A 15,563-nucleotide genomic window follows, 5' to 3' on the forward strand; every position below is an offset into this window, starting at 1 on the left:
ATACAGTTCTGAGTATTGAGCTTGATGGTGTCCTGGACTCCCTTTGCCATTATGGAGGCTTAATTTTTCTGTCTCTCCCTCTCTACTATAATAATGTGTGGAAACTGAGTTTGGGAACAGATAGTATGTAAACTTTTTACTGGGGGCATTTTTGTTCACCATTAAAAAGAAAATACTAAACTTTTTATCTAGAAATAAATACCATGTACGAAGCAGGCTTCTTCACCCCTTCCTTGAGCATCACTCATGTCTTGAGGAAGAGGTTGTGAGAAGTCCGAGTATATGCAGGACTCATTTTATGACACAGGTGACAGCCATCCCCACCTTCCTGGATTCCATATCCATTCTCAGAGTCTCCATTTCTATTCTAGTCCAAAGCATGATTCAGAACTGAGCCATTGGTTCTCCCAGAAGAATCCCTCCCTTCTTCTTGTGGACATATAAAATAGCAATCAATGAAATGTTTTTGTATCTTTCAAAGGAGGGACAGATGAGGATATTTACCTGATATACCTAATGCAAAAAAAACCTTGAAATCCTCAGGAAGTATTTGTTCTCCAAACTTCTCTCTTAGCCCACCCTACTTGTAATGTTTCAAGTCTTTCCCTGGAATTGCACTCAGATTCCCAAGAAGGTTTCCTTTTCCTTCCTTTCTCCACTGTTTTCCCTCAGAAACTTAAAATATTTACAGTTATACAAAGTAGTTCATTTGGGCCTCCTCTTGGACCTCACTTGTACACACTGAAGACAATGTCCCTTAGACAGCAGGATCCACTCTCCCAAAAAGGTGGGTCTGTAGCTTGAGTTACCTGATCATGTCTTTTGAATGTGTCAAGCCCAACTCGAGGCAGTTTAGAAAACAATTTTTTTTAACAAGTGCATTCCCCAAGGTGAATCCTGATCAATGTAATTCTGTCTTATTGCATTTGATGTTTTTAAAAGTTTGACTTTACATTTAGACAGGTTATTTGGACATGGTGGGATACAAATGGTTGCATCAAAATATGCTGTTTCAAGTCAAATTATTGTATTATTTGTTCTCAATGGCAAGCATCATTCTAAAGCATTCTTAACACTCACCATGTAGAGGCATAGGTGGAGAACCATGTAGTTATTGATAATAAAACCTAACACACATAGCTAATGAAAGATTAAAATAAACCTGGGACATAATTATGAGCTACTAGCAATATTACTTTGTATCTTACATTAAAAATCAAACAAGCTTTGTGTATGTAACTGATGGCTGACTTATAAGCATGTATGTGCCCTATATTCAGGCTGTGTTGGCTTCATTTGAAACTATGGCTTCCATGGGTTTAAAAAATACATATTTTATTTGCAAAGTGACAACCCCAAATTTTACTATGTTCAACTGTTTAAACCGGTAATCTCCAGAATGTTAATGGTGTCCTACTTGTATGACTTTTAAAAAAAGCTATTTTGAAATAGGTAAATTACCCAAATTATGATAGATCTTCTCAAAACACCTCTTGACACCTCTTGTTATCCAGGAGTACGTATATACTGGAAGTATCTTATTCTTTAAGTCTCGTACTTAGTCCAGTATGTTTCACACTTTAAAAAGTTGCCTACGGGCACCTGGGTTCCTTAGTTGGTTGAACATCTGACTCTTGATCTCAGCTCAGGTCTTGTTCTCAGGGTTGTGAATTCAAGCCCCACATTGGGCTCCACTCTGGGTGTGGAGCCTACTTTAAAAAAAAATTGCCTATGAAACAAAAAACAGCCTATCTGAATATTATCAAAACCAACTTTGTTGTAAAGAAGTCACTTGATACCTTGTGAGGCCATATGAGCATTTATAGAGTCTTCTCATACAATACAATTCATTGTTAAAAGTATAAGTATTCAAAAAAATCAGTGCACCAAGGGTTTTTCTCTTCCTATATTATTGGGATGTTTTTTCCCTCCTTCTGCAACCTCCCAGCCATCCTTTGTGAAGTTCCTACTATAATGATTAACATTATTAAACCAGAGACTAAAAATCTTGGTACGGACTGACCCATGGGGACACGTTATTATACTTATTTTAAAATAAAATAATAAAAGGGGCGTCTCATAGGGGGCAAAAGTCTAACTCATCCTCACAATTTATTCCTTTTCGTGAAAGTCACCCAGCAAAGTTCTCAGGAGTGACTAAGATTGTATCAGAACCAGGTGCTCTCAAGTGTCTCACCTTTGTGGTTTGCCGACCTGGGTTTCCCAGTCCTTGGTTGGACATTAATATTCTCATAGGGATATAGTATTGATATAACTCTCAGGATCTCTTCCAGTAGAGGCCGAGGCCATTTCTAAAAACTCCTTCCACGCACATACACACACACACACACACACCCCACCTACTCAAACACTCTCCCTTCTCCTTGCCCCTCACCTTCCTCCTCTCCCTCTCTCTTTTCCATCTTTCTCAATAGAGATGGAATGGAACATCTGTTTCCCACATGATCTCTAGAAGACTGGAGATAGTATAGTTTCCCCCAATGCAGTTTGAATATACCCTGCTCATTTCCTATCTATTCTGTACTCTACAGATACTGACACTGTGCTGCTGTGTTCTTCGGAGAGGGTGTGAGCCTGATAAATGGAATAGCGTGCGTGGAATACACACACACGCACGCACGCACGCATGCTATCCCATTTGTCAGGCTCATTTTATGAACACTCTATTGTCACCGATGGTACCCCAGCAATGTGGCAAAACCCAAGATAATCATATGGAACACTGCAATTATATCCTCTCTATGACTTCAAAATATGCCTTGTAGGTCTGTGAATGAATATGGGATAAGCTTTCTAGAACAGAACCCATGAACCCATGTATATTTTTTATTTCACTTCCTATCACTACAGTCTCCACTTCAGCCCCCAACATGCATATACATAGGCACATGCTTTCCTTCTCATAATTGACAGGAAGCCTTGGGATGCCCTTTGCCCCTACTGGAAAGGCATGAAACTAAGTCTAGTACTTTCCTCCCACCCCCAAATCAGTTTTGTCTTGCTGACCTCTCCCCAACCCCAGCTTGCTGTTTTGTTTTTCTATTTTCCCTAAATGCAACTTACTTTAAGCATGTATTAACTTAACATTCCTACAGTTAAAGGCTAATAGAAGATTACCCATTTGTCAGTCTTAGCCACTTTCTTCTCTTTCAAATGTCTACTTATGACGTACATCCAGACTGCACGCCCTTTTTATTTTTTTTAAAGAAGCGAAACCAAAAAAAAAATTTTTTTAAAAATGCAAAATTCATTTTTAAAGGAAATGCAAAATTTGTTTTTAATTTTGGCTATCACCAAAAGGGGAATCAACAAGCCAGAAAACAAAAAGCAAAAAAGCAAAAAGCAAAAAAAAAGTGTCCCCTGACTGCTCTGTCTGTGCCTTCTCAGCGTGTGCATCTGGTTGTTCATCTCTGAAAGTCTGTGAAATCCTTTTTCCTTTAAACTTTTTTGTTCTTTTCTCCCTTTCTGTTTGGGAATTAAGTGCTTTTTGTATTATATCTATCTATATATATATATATATATCAATATGTTTCTTTTGATTGCTAGATCTTTAGATTTGGTTCTATCCAAAATTATGAGAAAAAAGTTATGAATTGTTTTCTGCAATTTTCCCCCACTCCCTCTTTAAATGTGGAACAACTTCAGCCGCAGAATCCCCACATCCACATCTCTCAAATTAGCGCCTTCTTATTGGGAATCCCGTGCACCCATGGGTGGCAGGGAGAACGTGGATGATGTCATACAGACAGAACCATTTCTCTATAAGGAAGTGACTAGTAACCCAGCAAGTGGGCTCCCTGTACACTTTTGCCTCTCCATCACCTCTGCTAGTCTCCAACCCTCTCCCCTAACTCTAGATGGGGCTGTGTGGCTGCCGGTGAAGTTGTTCAACTTGAATGCATAAATCTAGTCTTCTTGTTTTTGCTTTTAATCTTTTGGTCATTATTATTAGTATTATTTTATGTATTTTGGCAACTTTTAGTAGGAAAAAAAGTTTAACTGTTTTTATTATTTGAAACTCTTTAATGAAACTGTAATGATTTTTGGAGTAATTGCATGTTGAAGAAGTTGCAGCTTAGGGTGTGTGAGATTGTGTTAGAGTTCTGTTCTTTATTTCTGTAGATGGGCATGTGTAGGCTCATTTGTTTTTGTATATTGCCCATCCCTTCCTTACAGCCAGAAGCTCTAATGCAGCTAGATCACTCCGTGCCGCCCTTACATGGACATGGCGACTCACTTACACTTTCACCCCCATCATCTTCATCTCTTGTGTCGTACACTCATAAATACGACCCTGCCCTCTCTGCATCCCTCCTCCCCACACTTCCCTTCCCTTAGCATTGTTCAAATTTATGTGCTGCCATCCATCCCCTTAAATCTAAAACTTGTCAAAAAGACAAAAATATTTAAAAGACAAATATATATCTGAGAACCTATAACAGTGCAGAAGTTCATTCAAAACCCTCCAGATTCAGAGAATTTTTTAAAGGCAAATTATAAAAGTAAACAGGTTTTTTTTTTAATTTTTTAAATCACTGCAATCGGAATTATTTCAAATTCAAAATTGATGCCCTCCCAAGCCCCTCAGAGAAAAACTTTGTTAAAGTGCAGATTTTTTTTTCTTTTCATGTTATGTGGTGTGGATGTATGTGTTGTTGCCTCCCTGTATCATCCTCTGTTGTAAATTATTATATTTGAAAAATTAGACATTTTGCTCAAAAGTTTTTTAAGAAATGACAACAAAAAAGCAAGTTACAAGAATGTGGCAATCCTATTTGTCCAAGAGCATTCTTACACAACTTTCTTTTGTAAATTTTTCTTTCATGCCAAAAAACATGCGGGCAATTTGTTGATGTAAGTTGACTATAAATTAATATGGTATGCTTTTTTCATTTAAGTTATTTTATCTATATGGAAATGACTGCTTTCTTTGTTTTCCAAAAATAGCCTCCTTTTTTTTTTAATTTGCTTTTACTTTTATTTTCCCCTGCCCTTATACTGTGAATGCCTTGTGAATGTTATTTGCTCTCCTTTCCTCTAGTTTACTTTGGCCTTGATGTTAGTTTTATTTTCTACTATATGCTTTTGAAGACAGTATTAAATATTTTATTTCATTTGTGCCTATCTGCTTAATTTTCACTGTTATATTTTGTGCTGAATTGCTTCTAATGATCAATGTGAACTCTACTGTTCATAGAAGGGGTGGGTAAGTTGTTCTCATCATCCAAAGGAAGCCTAGCCTCTTTGCCTGAACCAACTTTAAAGCCTTGAGAATAATGATATGCTCTACAGTGGGATGTTAAATTGGTTACAGCCTATGGGAGGCATGTACCCCCAGAAGAAAAGAAGTTAAAGCCAAGTATTATCAGTGGTAATACATCCTAATTTAACTCCTTAGAAAGCATTCAGGGAAATCAGTCCTTTATTGTATTTTCCTTCAGCAAAGGGAAATTAAGGTGCTCTCAAGTGACAATAGTAGAGTTTGGTTATCCAGGATTTTGCCACCACCATCACTGCAGACTCCAAAATTGATTTTATTGAGAATGAAGGCATCAAGAATCCCAGGTGTCTAGGGTATTATCCTGTGATAATGATGGCTTTCAATGTATAGAATTAACTACTGGTGAAAACAAACACTCATATACAGAGAGCACACAATTCTGTCTCTCCTTCTCCCTCCCTGCATCCCTCCCAGCTTCTCCCTCCTCTCTCCCTCCCTCTCTTCCTGCCTCCCAGCCTGTTTCTCTCCCCCTCAGCCTTTCCCTCCCCGTGTCCCTCCCTGCCTCTTTCTTTCTCTTCTTACCTCCTTCCTTATCCCTCTCTCTCTCTCCCTCTCCCTCCCAGCATCTTTTCCTCTTCCCTCCCTCCCTGCCTTCCTGCCTCTTTCTCTCTCTCCCTCTGGCCCATTCTCTCCCTGCCTCTCTCCCACTCCCTCCCCTCCAACTTCTCTCTCTCTGTCTCTCTCTTTCTCTCTGCTCCCCCTCCTCTTTTCCCTTTCATTTAATAGTTGCTATTTCTCTCCTGGATTTAATCAAGTAAACTTTAAAAGGATCCTAAGATCCTACCGAGAAGAAACATGATAATTTTAACATCTAAAGTTTTATTTAGGAAATCTTTCAGGTAGGTAAGTACTGCCATTTTGTGTGACCTTAGAGGTGAAAATACCCCCTGAGGTTAAAGGTATTTGGATTAATGTTGCCTTATGCACTTTGGGAAAGATAAGATGGATAGGTAAGGAGTGCTATACCAGGAGCACTTGGGTGGATCTGTTGGTTAACTGTACAACTCAATTTTGGCTCAAGTCATGATCCCAAGGTTCATTTGGTGGGACTGAACCCCTCATAGGGCTCTGTACTGCTCTGTCTGCTTGGGAGTCTCTCTCTCCCTCTCTCTCTACCCCTCCCCTACTCATGTTCTTACTCTCTCATTCTCTTTCAAAATAAACATTTTAAGAAAAAAGAAGGGCTGTATCATTTTTAAATAAACAGATTACTTGTTTCACTTTAATTTCAGATATAGTGTTAGCTGAAACTGTTACAGAAATATCCGACTGAATGGTGGGTAATAGATGTATTTCTAACACAGAAGCTTTAATGAATGGGCTTTCTCTGCCTCAGTTTATATGATTTTATATTGTTTCATGTGCTGGATGATATTTTGGGTTTAAAACTAAGAACTTCCTAAATGGGGTGTTATTTTATCTAATAGAATTTATTTTTGTTGAGGAAGCTATCCATTGGTCAATTTAATAAAGGGTTAATCATTTTTTTAAATACAAGCTTTTTGAATTAGTAGTTCATTCTTCAAAGCTGCATTTAAAATAGCCCCAATAACCTAGATCCTATATTATTATATTTGTACCCTAGCATGAGGCTACTACATTAAAAAAATGATCAGAAGAAAGTGATCAATGATGTATAGGCCCAAAATGTTAATAGAAATGATACTATTAACTGGCATTTTGAAGTAGCAATGGATTCTATGCTAAATACTTAGTATGCATATAATTAACATTAACATGCATTATTCACACTGGTGTTTGAGATAGGCGTGTTATTATTTACATTTTACAGAGAGTTTAAGAAATTTCACTGAACTCACATGGCTAGTAAACCACAGAGCTCTGATGTTAACCTGAGTATGAGTGGCTCTAGAGACAAAGCCCTTAATCAATAAGGAAATGAAAAATTCTACTTGGCATGCCTTATTTTACAGTGTATAATGATATCCAGGGCCTTTGTCTCATCTTACCTGGGCATATGTTGAAAAATCGAATCTGTAGCCTTTCAGAATCAAATCCATTTCAGACAAACTAGGGGGAAAAATGCCCCACCTCAAGATTCTCGTCTTACTAAAATGTAAGTTAAGCCCCTTTGAGCCCCTTGAGTTTTTCTGGAGCCTTCTCCCCTGGTACTTGCCGTGTTTGTCCATGGCAATTTTTCCTGAAAGTGGAGAAGAAGTTCATGATTACCGACTTCAGGATCTTTATGTGCTACAAGTACATAATGCTTTGGCACCAAGTAATTAAGTGAATGTCATTCAACAACTAATTTATGGGGGAAAAGGATGATTTTTCCGTATTACATGACTATATCTCAGTAGTGAATTAGAAACATGCAAATAAGAGATGAGGTAAAGAACCTAAATATAAACAAAATAAATTCAAGGAATTGGAGCATGGTGTCCTCTCTCAGTCTGGCTCTTTAGTGTCATTGTTTTGGTATTTTTGTGACTTCTCAGACTTGAATGTCTCCAGAGAGGAAAAGGTTGGAGCCACATTGAAATTTCATGCTGCCCTTGTTTTTTCAGATGACCCACTATATTCACTATCACCTGCGAAATTCTCACAGTTCAGAAGCGTTCTATTAAATTTTTAATATACTGTCTTTTTCGATGGCAGAGAGCCCCTTTTTCTGGATATCAGCCCTAGACACATGAATTATATATCTATAAATACACTCATAAAGCAAAAAAGCAGGGCAGCCTTCAGGGCTAAAATAGACCTTTTATATCCCTAGTGATCTCTCTAAAGAAAAGCACAACCCTGTCAAAAACGGGTATATATTCCTGATTTAAAATGCTAAGGTTAAGGAATAAAGATAGTTCTTATTCCAAGCCAAAGACAAATTCTGGGGAGGGAACAGGAAATTAGGGTGTTGATGGCCTACAGGGTGTCTGTCCCTCTGCCTGTAACCCCTTATGATTTTAGGCTTGCTGCTTCTATGAAAATGAATCTTTATAAGCATAGACATCTGGTAGATCACTGACTCCATAGTCTTTGGACATTGGGGAAAAAAAAACATAGCTGCTCCAACATTTCTGAGGAAAATCACTTTGGATTAAAACAAACATAACATCTTAAATAGCTTCCTACAGTCTAAGTTATTTCTGTTAAGGATCTAATCATGGAAAAATACATCCCTCATCTCATCTCAAAGCATGTGTGCCCTCATATTCCCTAGGACACTATATAATCATCCTAAATCTTAAGGATGGAATTTGATATTAAAGTAGATTATACACCCTCACACACCTGTCCCAGGCACCTTGCACTATTCTCTGAAATTTTCCACCTATTTTTACTCCAATTTCCATTTGTAACAACAATTCCTGCATCCCAGTTGACTTTCTTTTAAGCTGAAGACACTCTTCCGATTTTCTTGGGAGGGCAGGAAAGGGGGTGGATTATGAAAGCTTCTACTATTCTCCCACTGGAATTGGGGCTCACATTTCCCTGACAGGGGGCATCATTTATCATTTTCTACCACTGCTGCCGGGATTAATAACAAAATGGCAAAGAAAACTGAAGATTAGTAATTTGGACACATTCTTTTGTTTAAACTCTAAAATAGCATACCTAACATTTTTGGTGTGGAAATAAGCTCTTATCATTTCACTTAGGGGCTCATCAACCTTTTAGAAGCTCTTTATAAATCAGCGAGCTTTAGGACTCTCCTTCCACTTCCTTATGAAAGTGATGGTTTTCAGTTTTTTTTTTTAACACGAGAAAGATTAAAAGGTGTTGAATTGAGAAGTGAATAGCAAAAGAAAGTGGGGGCGATTCAACTGCAGAGTGAGCAATTTGTAGATTTTGTAGATTTTTTACAACAAAGATACTGCAGAAGCTTTAGATTGAAAAAAAGGGGTGGGGGGGGAAGGAGGCAAATTTAAGACTGCAGTTGGGTGTCACAGATGGTACACTAAAATTGCAAATGAATGCCACTCTGTAATCATGAAGACAGTAATCTTAATCTCACTTAAAGGGACACCAGCACACTACTTAACAATTTGCCTTTATATTTAAGTTATCCATACCAGGCTTTTGCCTTTCAACACATCGGCTATTCCTGATCCTTTATCCCAGTTTCCTCTCTGCTTAATATATGTGGAGTGGATTTTTTATCATTTCCCTAAGGAACAAATACTGTCAGTATTTGTGCCAGGAAAGAGCACATGTGCTAAACCTTTGTTCTAGGTGGGATGGGTAAAAAATCCTGTCTTGTTCTCTGAAGGAAAGTAAAATCATCCCTGAGTAATCTCTAGGGAACCTTCAAACAGATTGCATGGGCTATCTCATCTCTCTTCTCATTGCCTTCTCTTTTCTACTTATACACTGCCTTCTTCCATGGGTCACCTTAAATATAACACTTGCCACCCCCACCCTACTAGAAGAATAAGGAGAGAAACTCAGGGTTAGTTTTAGTACTGGCTTACCTTTAGGGAACTGTGCTCCAAATCCCACTTATAAAACCTAGAAAAAGTTGTAAATTATGCATTAAATCAGTTGCAAGATATATGAATTATATATATTCACAATGTAAAAAAAAAAAAAAAAAAAGGCATGCTGGTCCAGTAAAGCAAGTCTGATGACGAATCTGCAAAGATCATTTTACTCAATAGTTTGAAACACCAAGCACTGGAAGAGAAGTTTGGGGTTAGAGCATAACCCAAAACATCATCCTGACATTCTCAAAAAGGTTGTTTTATTTTGCTACGTATGGTAACATCATCAGGTAGGACAGAGATGATTATCCCTTCCAAATAATACACATCATGTACATTATTGCCACCCTCCCCCACCTCAGTTTCTCTCTGTATAACACAATGTTATTGGCTAAATATGGAGGAAGTAAAGCTTCTGAAATGGGTACAAATGGTTCTTCTCGGGTGCTTTGAAGGTATGCAATAGCTTTCCTCTCAGAAGGCCCTTCTCTTTAGCACACCTGAAATCTGGACAGTTTACATGCAGCAGTTCTAACTGAGGCACAGGGAAATGTTTAAAGACACATGGATGGAAAGCTAAGCAGGAGAGTTCTTATTTGTGAGTCCATCTTTATAGGAAGAACCTGGGAAGACCATGTAAACTAAAGACTTGTGCACTTAGAACTTGTGATATTATCACATGTCTGGCTTTGCCACCAATAAGGGGTACCTCAGCAAAAGTCACATCTGATAACAGGTGTTCACACCAACCATCCCATCAGGGCAGTTGCTATGGAGGGCAGAACAGACAAGAACATTGTACCTGGCTGAGAGCTTAATGACCCAGCTCAGAAAGAAGCCGTCAACAATAATATCATATTAGCGACTCAACTGTCTAACTGAAACAGGGAAACATCATGCCCTCCCGGCTAGTGTTTTTTTAAAACAACAGTACATTTTGGAAATAAATTCAATGAGGAGACATGAACTGTAACTTCTGGAGATTCTTTCTCTGTTTGAAAAATAACATTGTAAAGAGACACAGAAGACCTTGATTATCTTTCTTACATACATGAGTAATAAACTTGGCCCTACAATTAAGTAAGCACCACAGAATATTTGTGGTCCCCATGATTGGAAGGCACTCTGATTTAGTGAACTATTCTGCACTGTCTTTCCTGACCTAGTCCACATGTTTATAAATGCAATAACTAGGGTCTGTGGGTAAACCAATTTATTTTTCCCATTTTGGATAAGAATCACTGATTTTAAAAACTCACTTTGCTATCTCTACATCTCTGAATCTAAATTTCCAGTAAATCATGGGTATCTAGTCGGGGTATTTAAAAAATCTAGTGTTGAGCTCAGCATATATTGCATATAGCATAAAAGCAATGCATAAACATAATGTGAGACCAAGGCAAGGTGAGTTGTCATTTAATTGGGCAATTTCTGGAAAAGATAGAATGAGTTTGTTAGATGAACATTTTAACCTCTTATGAGTTCCCTTTACTTAGCATATAGTAAATGTACACTGAATTTGATAAATGTTAAATAAAAGGTAGTAGCTTAAAATACTAAAGACAAGGTCTTTTACATTCCTTGATCTTGATCTCTGGGACCTGGAGAATATGTCATACTCATCCTCATGGGAGCAAATACATAGAAACCCAAAAAGAGAACAAAGAAATGCTAGGGTCCATAAATTAGTCACATGCATGTGCATGTATGCACGTATACACACACACACACACACACACACACACACACACACACAGTTTTGCTAGCCTGTCAGTTTTTGCAATAGAATGATTGAATGCCATTATCCTGTAAGCAGATCCTGGAATCAGCGTATTTGAATTCTATCTAAATAATTACTTGAGAGTATCTTAAAAACCTAAGAATTTCAGACTTCGGTGGCAAGAGGCATATAATGGGCTCTAAATCAGCTTAGAATGGTTAGCCTACAATAAGAAAGGATCCATGTGTGGACATAGGTCATTCTATGATAATCTATGATACCTAATCAATCAAAAACAGTCGCTGAGAATGACTATGGATCGTATCTACAAATATACTAATTCTGTTTTTCTTTTTCTTTTCAATCCCAGGAGGTGAATTAGTTATCCCTCTTCTTGTAGAAGACCCTTTAGCTACCCCTCCTATTGCTACTCGTGCACCTTCCATTACACTCCCCCCTACCTTTCGCCCCCTCCTCACCATTATTGAGACCACCAAAGATTCCCTGTCCATGACCTCTGAGGCGGGGTTACCTTGCTTGTCGGACCAAGGCAGCGATGGTTGTGATGATGATGGCTTGGTGATATCTGGGTATGGCTCAGGGGAAACCTTTGACTCTAACCTGCCCCCTACTGATGATGAAGATTTTTACACCACCTTCTCCTTGGTAACAGATAAGAGTCTTTCCACTTCAATCTTCGAAGGTGGCTACAAAGCACATGCGCCCAAGTGGGAATCCAAGGACTTTAGACCTAACAAAGTCTCCGAAACTAGTAGGACTACTACCACATCTTTGTCCCCTGAGCTGATCCGCTTCACAGCTTCCTCCTCGTCTGGGATGGTGCCCAAATTGCCAGCTGGCAAAATGAATAACCGTGATCTCAAACCCCAGCCTGATATAGTCTTGCTTCCGTTGCCCACTGCCTATGAGCTAGACAGCACCAAACTGAAGAGCCCACTAATTACTTCCCCCATGTTCCGTAATGTGCCCACAGCAAACCCCACGGAGCCGGGAGTCAGACGGGTTCCGGGGGCCTCAGAGGTGATCCGGGAGTCGAGCAGTACAACAGGGATGGTCGTCGGCATTGTGGCTGCTGCCGCCCTCTGCATCTTGATCCTCCTGTACGCCATGTACAAGTACAGGAACAGGGACGAGGGGTCCTATCAAGTGGACGAGACGCGGAACTACATCAGCAACTCGGCCCAGAGCAACGGCACGCTCATCAAGGAGAAGCAGCAGAGCTCGAAGAGCGGCCACAAGAAACAGAAAAACAAGGACAAGGAGTATTATGTGTAAAAACGACACCGCCAATCATTACGTGAATTTATGACACAGAATTATTTCTATAGAAATCTATAAATACTTGGAAAACGAGGTTTCACAGATGTCAGAACTGTTACAACTATGAGATGGGGTGTACCATGACCATGGTGGGGAAAACCATTTTTAAAAGGACACACACAAAGATGTACCTAAAACGTTCAGCCATGGCTGCTTTGATTCAGTCATCGCTCGGAGACAGAACATTCTTTCTGCCCTGCTGTATCATAAAGCACACACTTCGCGCTCTGGAGCAACCAGATGGCTCCCCCACTTTCGCGGACTTGGAAGCTTCCTTCTCTTGAGGACTTTTCACCCAAGGTAGAAGACTTCATGGCTTACTTGTTCCATAACTCCAAGTGAGTCTGTAATGATGTTTGTGAAGCTTGACTGTAACAATCTGTAACAATGTTTTCTTTTTTCTTTTTTTTTTTTTTTGGTTTAATTATGTAAAAAACAAAAACAAAAAAAAATGAAAAAAAATGAAAAACAAAAGCAAACAAACAAAAAAACCCACCCTTATCTGGTTTTGGCCAGTGTACGTGTAACTTTTCAAGATCTGAGGGGAAAAAATGGCTTTTGGGTTTTTGTTTATTTTTTTGAGAATGGACATAAGAAGAAAAAACAAACAAAAAACTCAGAAAACAAAAATAAGAGAGACTATTGCCATATGAACTCAAAAGCTACCGTGGTGTTCACTCTACATATCAGGTTGTGGTATTTCTAGAATCTGTTGTTTGTTTCCTATACGATGCTTTGCTGAAACACATAGCAAAATCACATGATGGATGATAGTATTGATTTGAAAAGCTGGTCCCTCAGGATCTAATTGCAGAATTTGCCACCCAAACCCTGAATAGATGGGGTTAGGGCTGGTTTTATTAGAGCTATTGGCTTTACTTAACAATATTGTTCCTGTTCATTAGCCCAGCCAAATTGTGGTAAAGGAGAAAGCCCCACAAACTAACACAGAGCCTTTCCTAGGGAAGGTGAAGAGGGGGTGGGCTGGATCTGCGACTGATTGAAATGCATGCAAATATAAAAAGATGAGACAATACTAATCGTCTGTTAAAGAATCAAAACAGACAATAGGGGAGTTCAATGTGTGATGGAACAACAAAAGGTCACACAAGCCAAACATGGCATGACAGAGTGCAAAATACATAGTTCTTCCCCCCACCCCCAACATGATGTTTTTCATAGTGGTTTAATTTTGTAGCCTGACACTTACAGATAACTCTGTCCTTCCATTTGCTCACATCTCCCTTCACCCATCTTTTCTAAAAACAAATAAATAAATAATAAATGAATAAAGCTGCTGTGACACACAAAAAAAGGAATTTAATAGTATAATATATATATAAATAAATATATATACAGATATATTTATCATGGTATGTTTGATGGGATGACTGAAACAGGAAAACTGTTAAAGTCTTGAAGTGGAATGAGAATGTTGTTTTAAAAGAAAATAACAAAACAACAAAAAGTAAACCTTAAAATGTGAAGAAAGTGTGAGTTTTAGTTTTGTCACAGTTAACTGTGTCAAAGAGAATAAACAATCTTCTCAGATTTTGTTTACATATTTTACTACATTTTTGCTGGTATAATTCCTTAGCCACCTATGTACATACTGCTTTAAGAACTGTTCTTTCCTTTCTATTTGTTTATTTCGTTTGGTTTATATTCCAGTTGTATGTCTTTCTTTTTGAAAAGAGGAAACAATGTACAGAAAAACAATAAACTGGTTGTGTGGCCATAGCTATCCAAAAAGCAAGAGACAAAGCAAGACAAATATTCACACAAAAATGAAGTACGTCTTCTGGAGGGTAGGATATATACAATTTCTTTTGTACAGATGAAAATCAATCAGCTGTTTAGATTTAGAAATCTACTCTTGCTGGTCTTTGTAAGTTGCATGAATATTTGACTTTGAAAAATACCTTAAAGACATGGGGCAAAAAGCGCAATCTAAACAATGGTAGCCTTTACTAATGTGTATGGAAAGAGGTGTTCCTCATTATCTGATATTTCAATGTGTTAAGAGTTTTGGATTTTTTTGTTGTCGTTAAAAATGACAGGATTATAAAGAGATATCAAAGCACGATTTTAGATAACTTAAATGGCCCAACCTATATGAAGTTGATTATATCTCGATGTCTGTAAAAGATTGCTGTTTTTGGAGTCTTGAGGTCTTGTGAACTGATTTCCTGCTTTCTTTCTTTACATTTTTTTTATTTGAGTAAAAATACATTTGTTATATTCCTTTTAGTGTAAGTTTCTATTTGGACAATTTTATGGGAACATGTGCATTCTGTATGTGAGCTTCTATCATATTCCTGTTGTTTTATGAGCAGACTCTTAAGGAATTTATTTTATGACGTTGTGAAGTTACTGCTTTTTCTTTTTCCTTTCTCTTTTAGTTCATATTTGCATTTTCGTTCAAGGATATGCTTAGCAATAAAATGTTCTTCCCAAAACCTTGTATGATGATGGCATTTTTATTTTCTAAACATTTTGTAAAAGATCTTGCACTGGGGCTAAATGTGTCATATCTTATAAAAGCCGGGTAAGCTAGGACCATGTGAAATAAAATATTCTAACTAGTTACTAATTACTTATATAAATTTATCAAAACTGGCATATTTATGGGCTAAACAACTATGTCTGTCAACTGAGACATTATTATTTAGATTGCTATGATAGGGTAAGCAGGAGGGAAAACCCTTCTGAACAGGTAAGAAGATAGATAGAAGCATTGTATTCTGGGAAAGATGAT

At 38.0% G+C, this 15,563-nt stretch overlaps 1 protein-coding gene across 6 annotated transcripts in view; it reads left to right on the top strand.

Moving 5' to 3' along the window:
* NRXN3 (neurexin 3) overlaps positions 1 to 15,264 on the top strand; it is a 1,506,001-nt gene extending 1,490,737 nt beyond the window's left edge. For 4 of the 6 annotated variants that reach the window (XM_047863767.1, XM_047863768.1, XM_047863769.1 and 1 more), the window contains one exon: positions 11,835 to 15,264. In XM_047863767.1, coding sequence (XP_047719723.1) covers positions 11,835 to 12,760 — 926 coding nt within the window. In that variant the 3' untranslated portion in view covers positions 12,761 to 15,264. The remainder of the gene's footprint in view (positions 1 to 11,834) is intronic. The other 2 variants (XM_047863771.1, XM_047863773.1) reach the window with 1 other exon arrangement.
* The last annotated feature ends 299 nt before the right edge of the window (positions 15,265 to 15,563 follow it).

Source organism: Prionailurus viverrinus, chromosome B3 (assembly GCF_022837055.1).
Source record: "Prionailurus viverrinus isolate Anna chromosome B3, UM_Priviv_1.0, whole genome shotgun sequence".
NCBI classification, from domain to species: domain Eukaryota; kingdom Metazoa; phylum Chordata; class Mammalia; order Carnivora; family Felidae; genus Prionailurus; species Prionailurus viverrinus.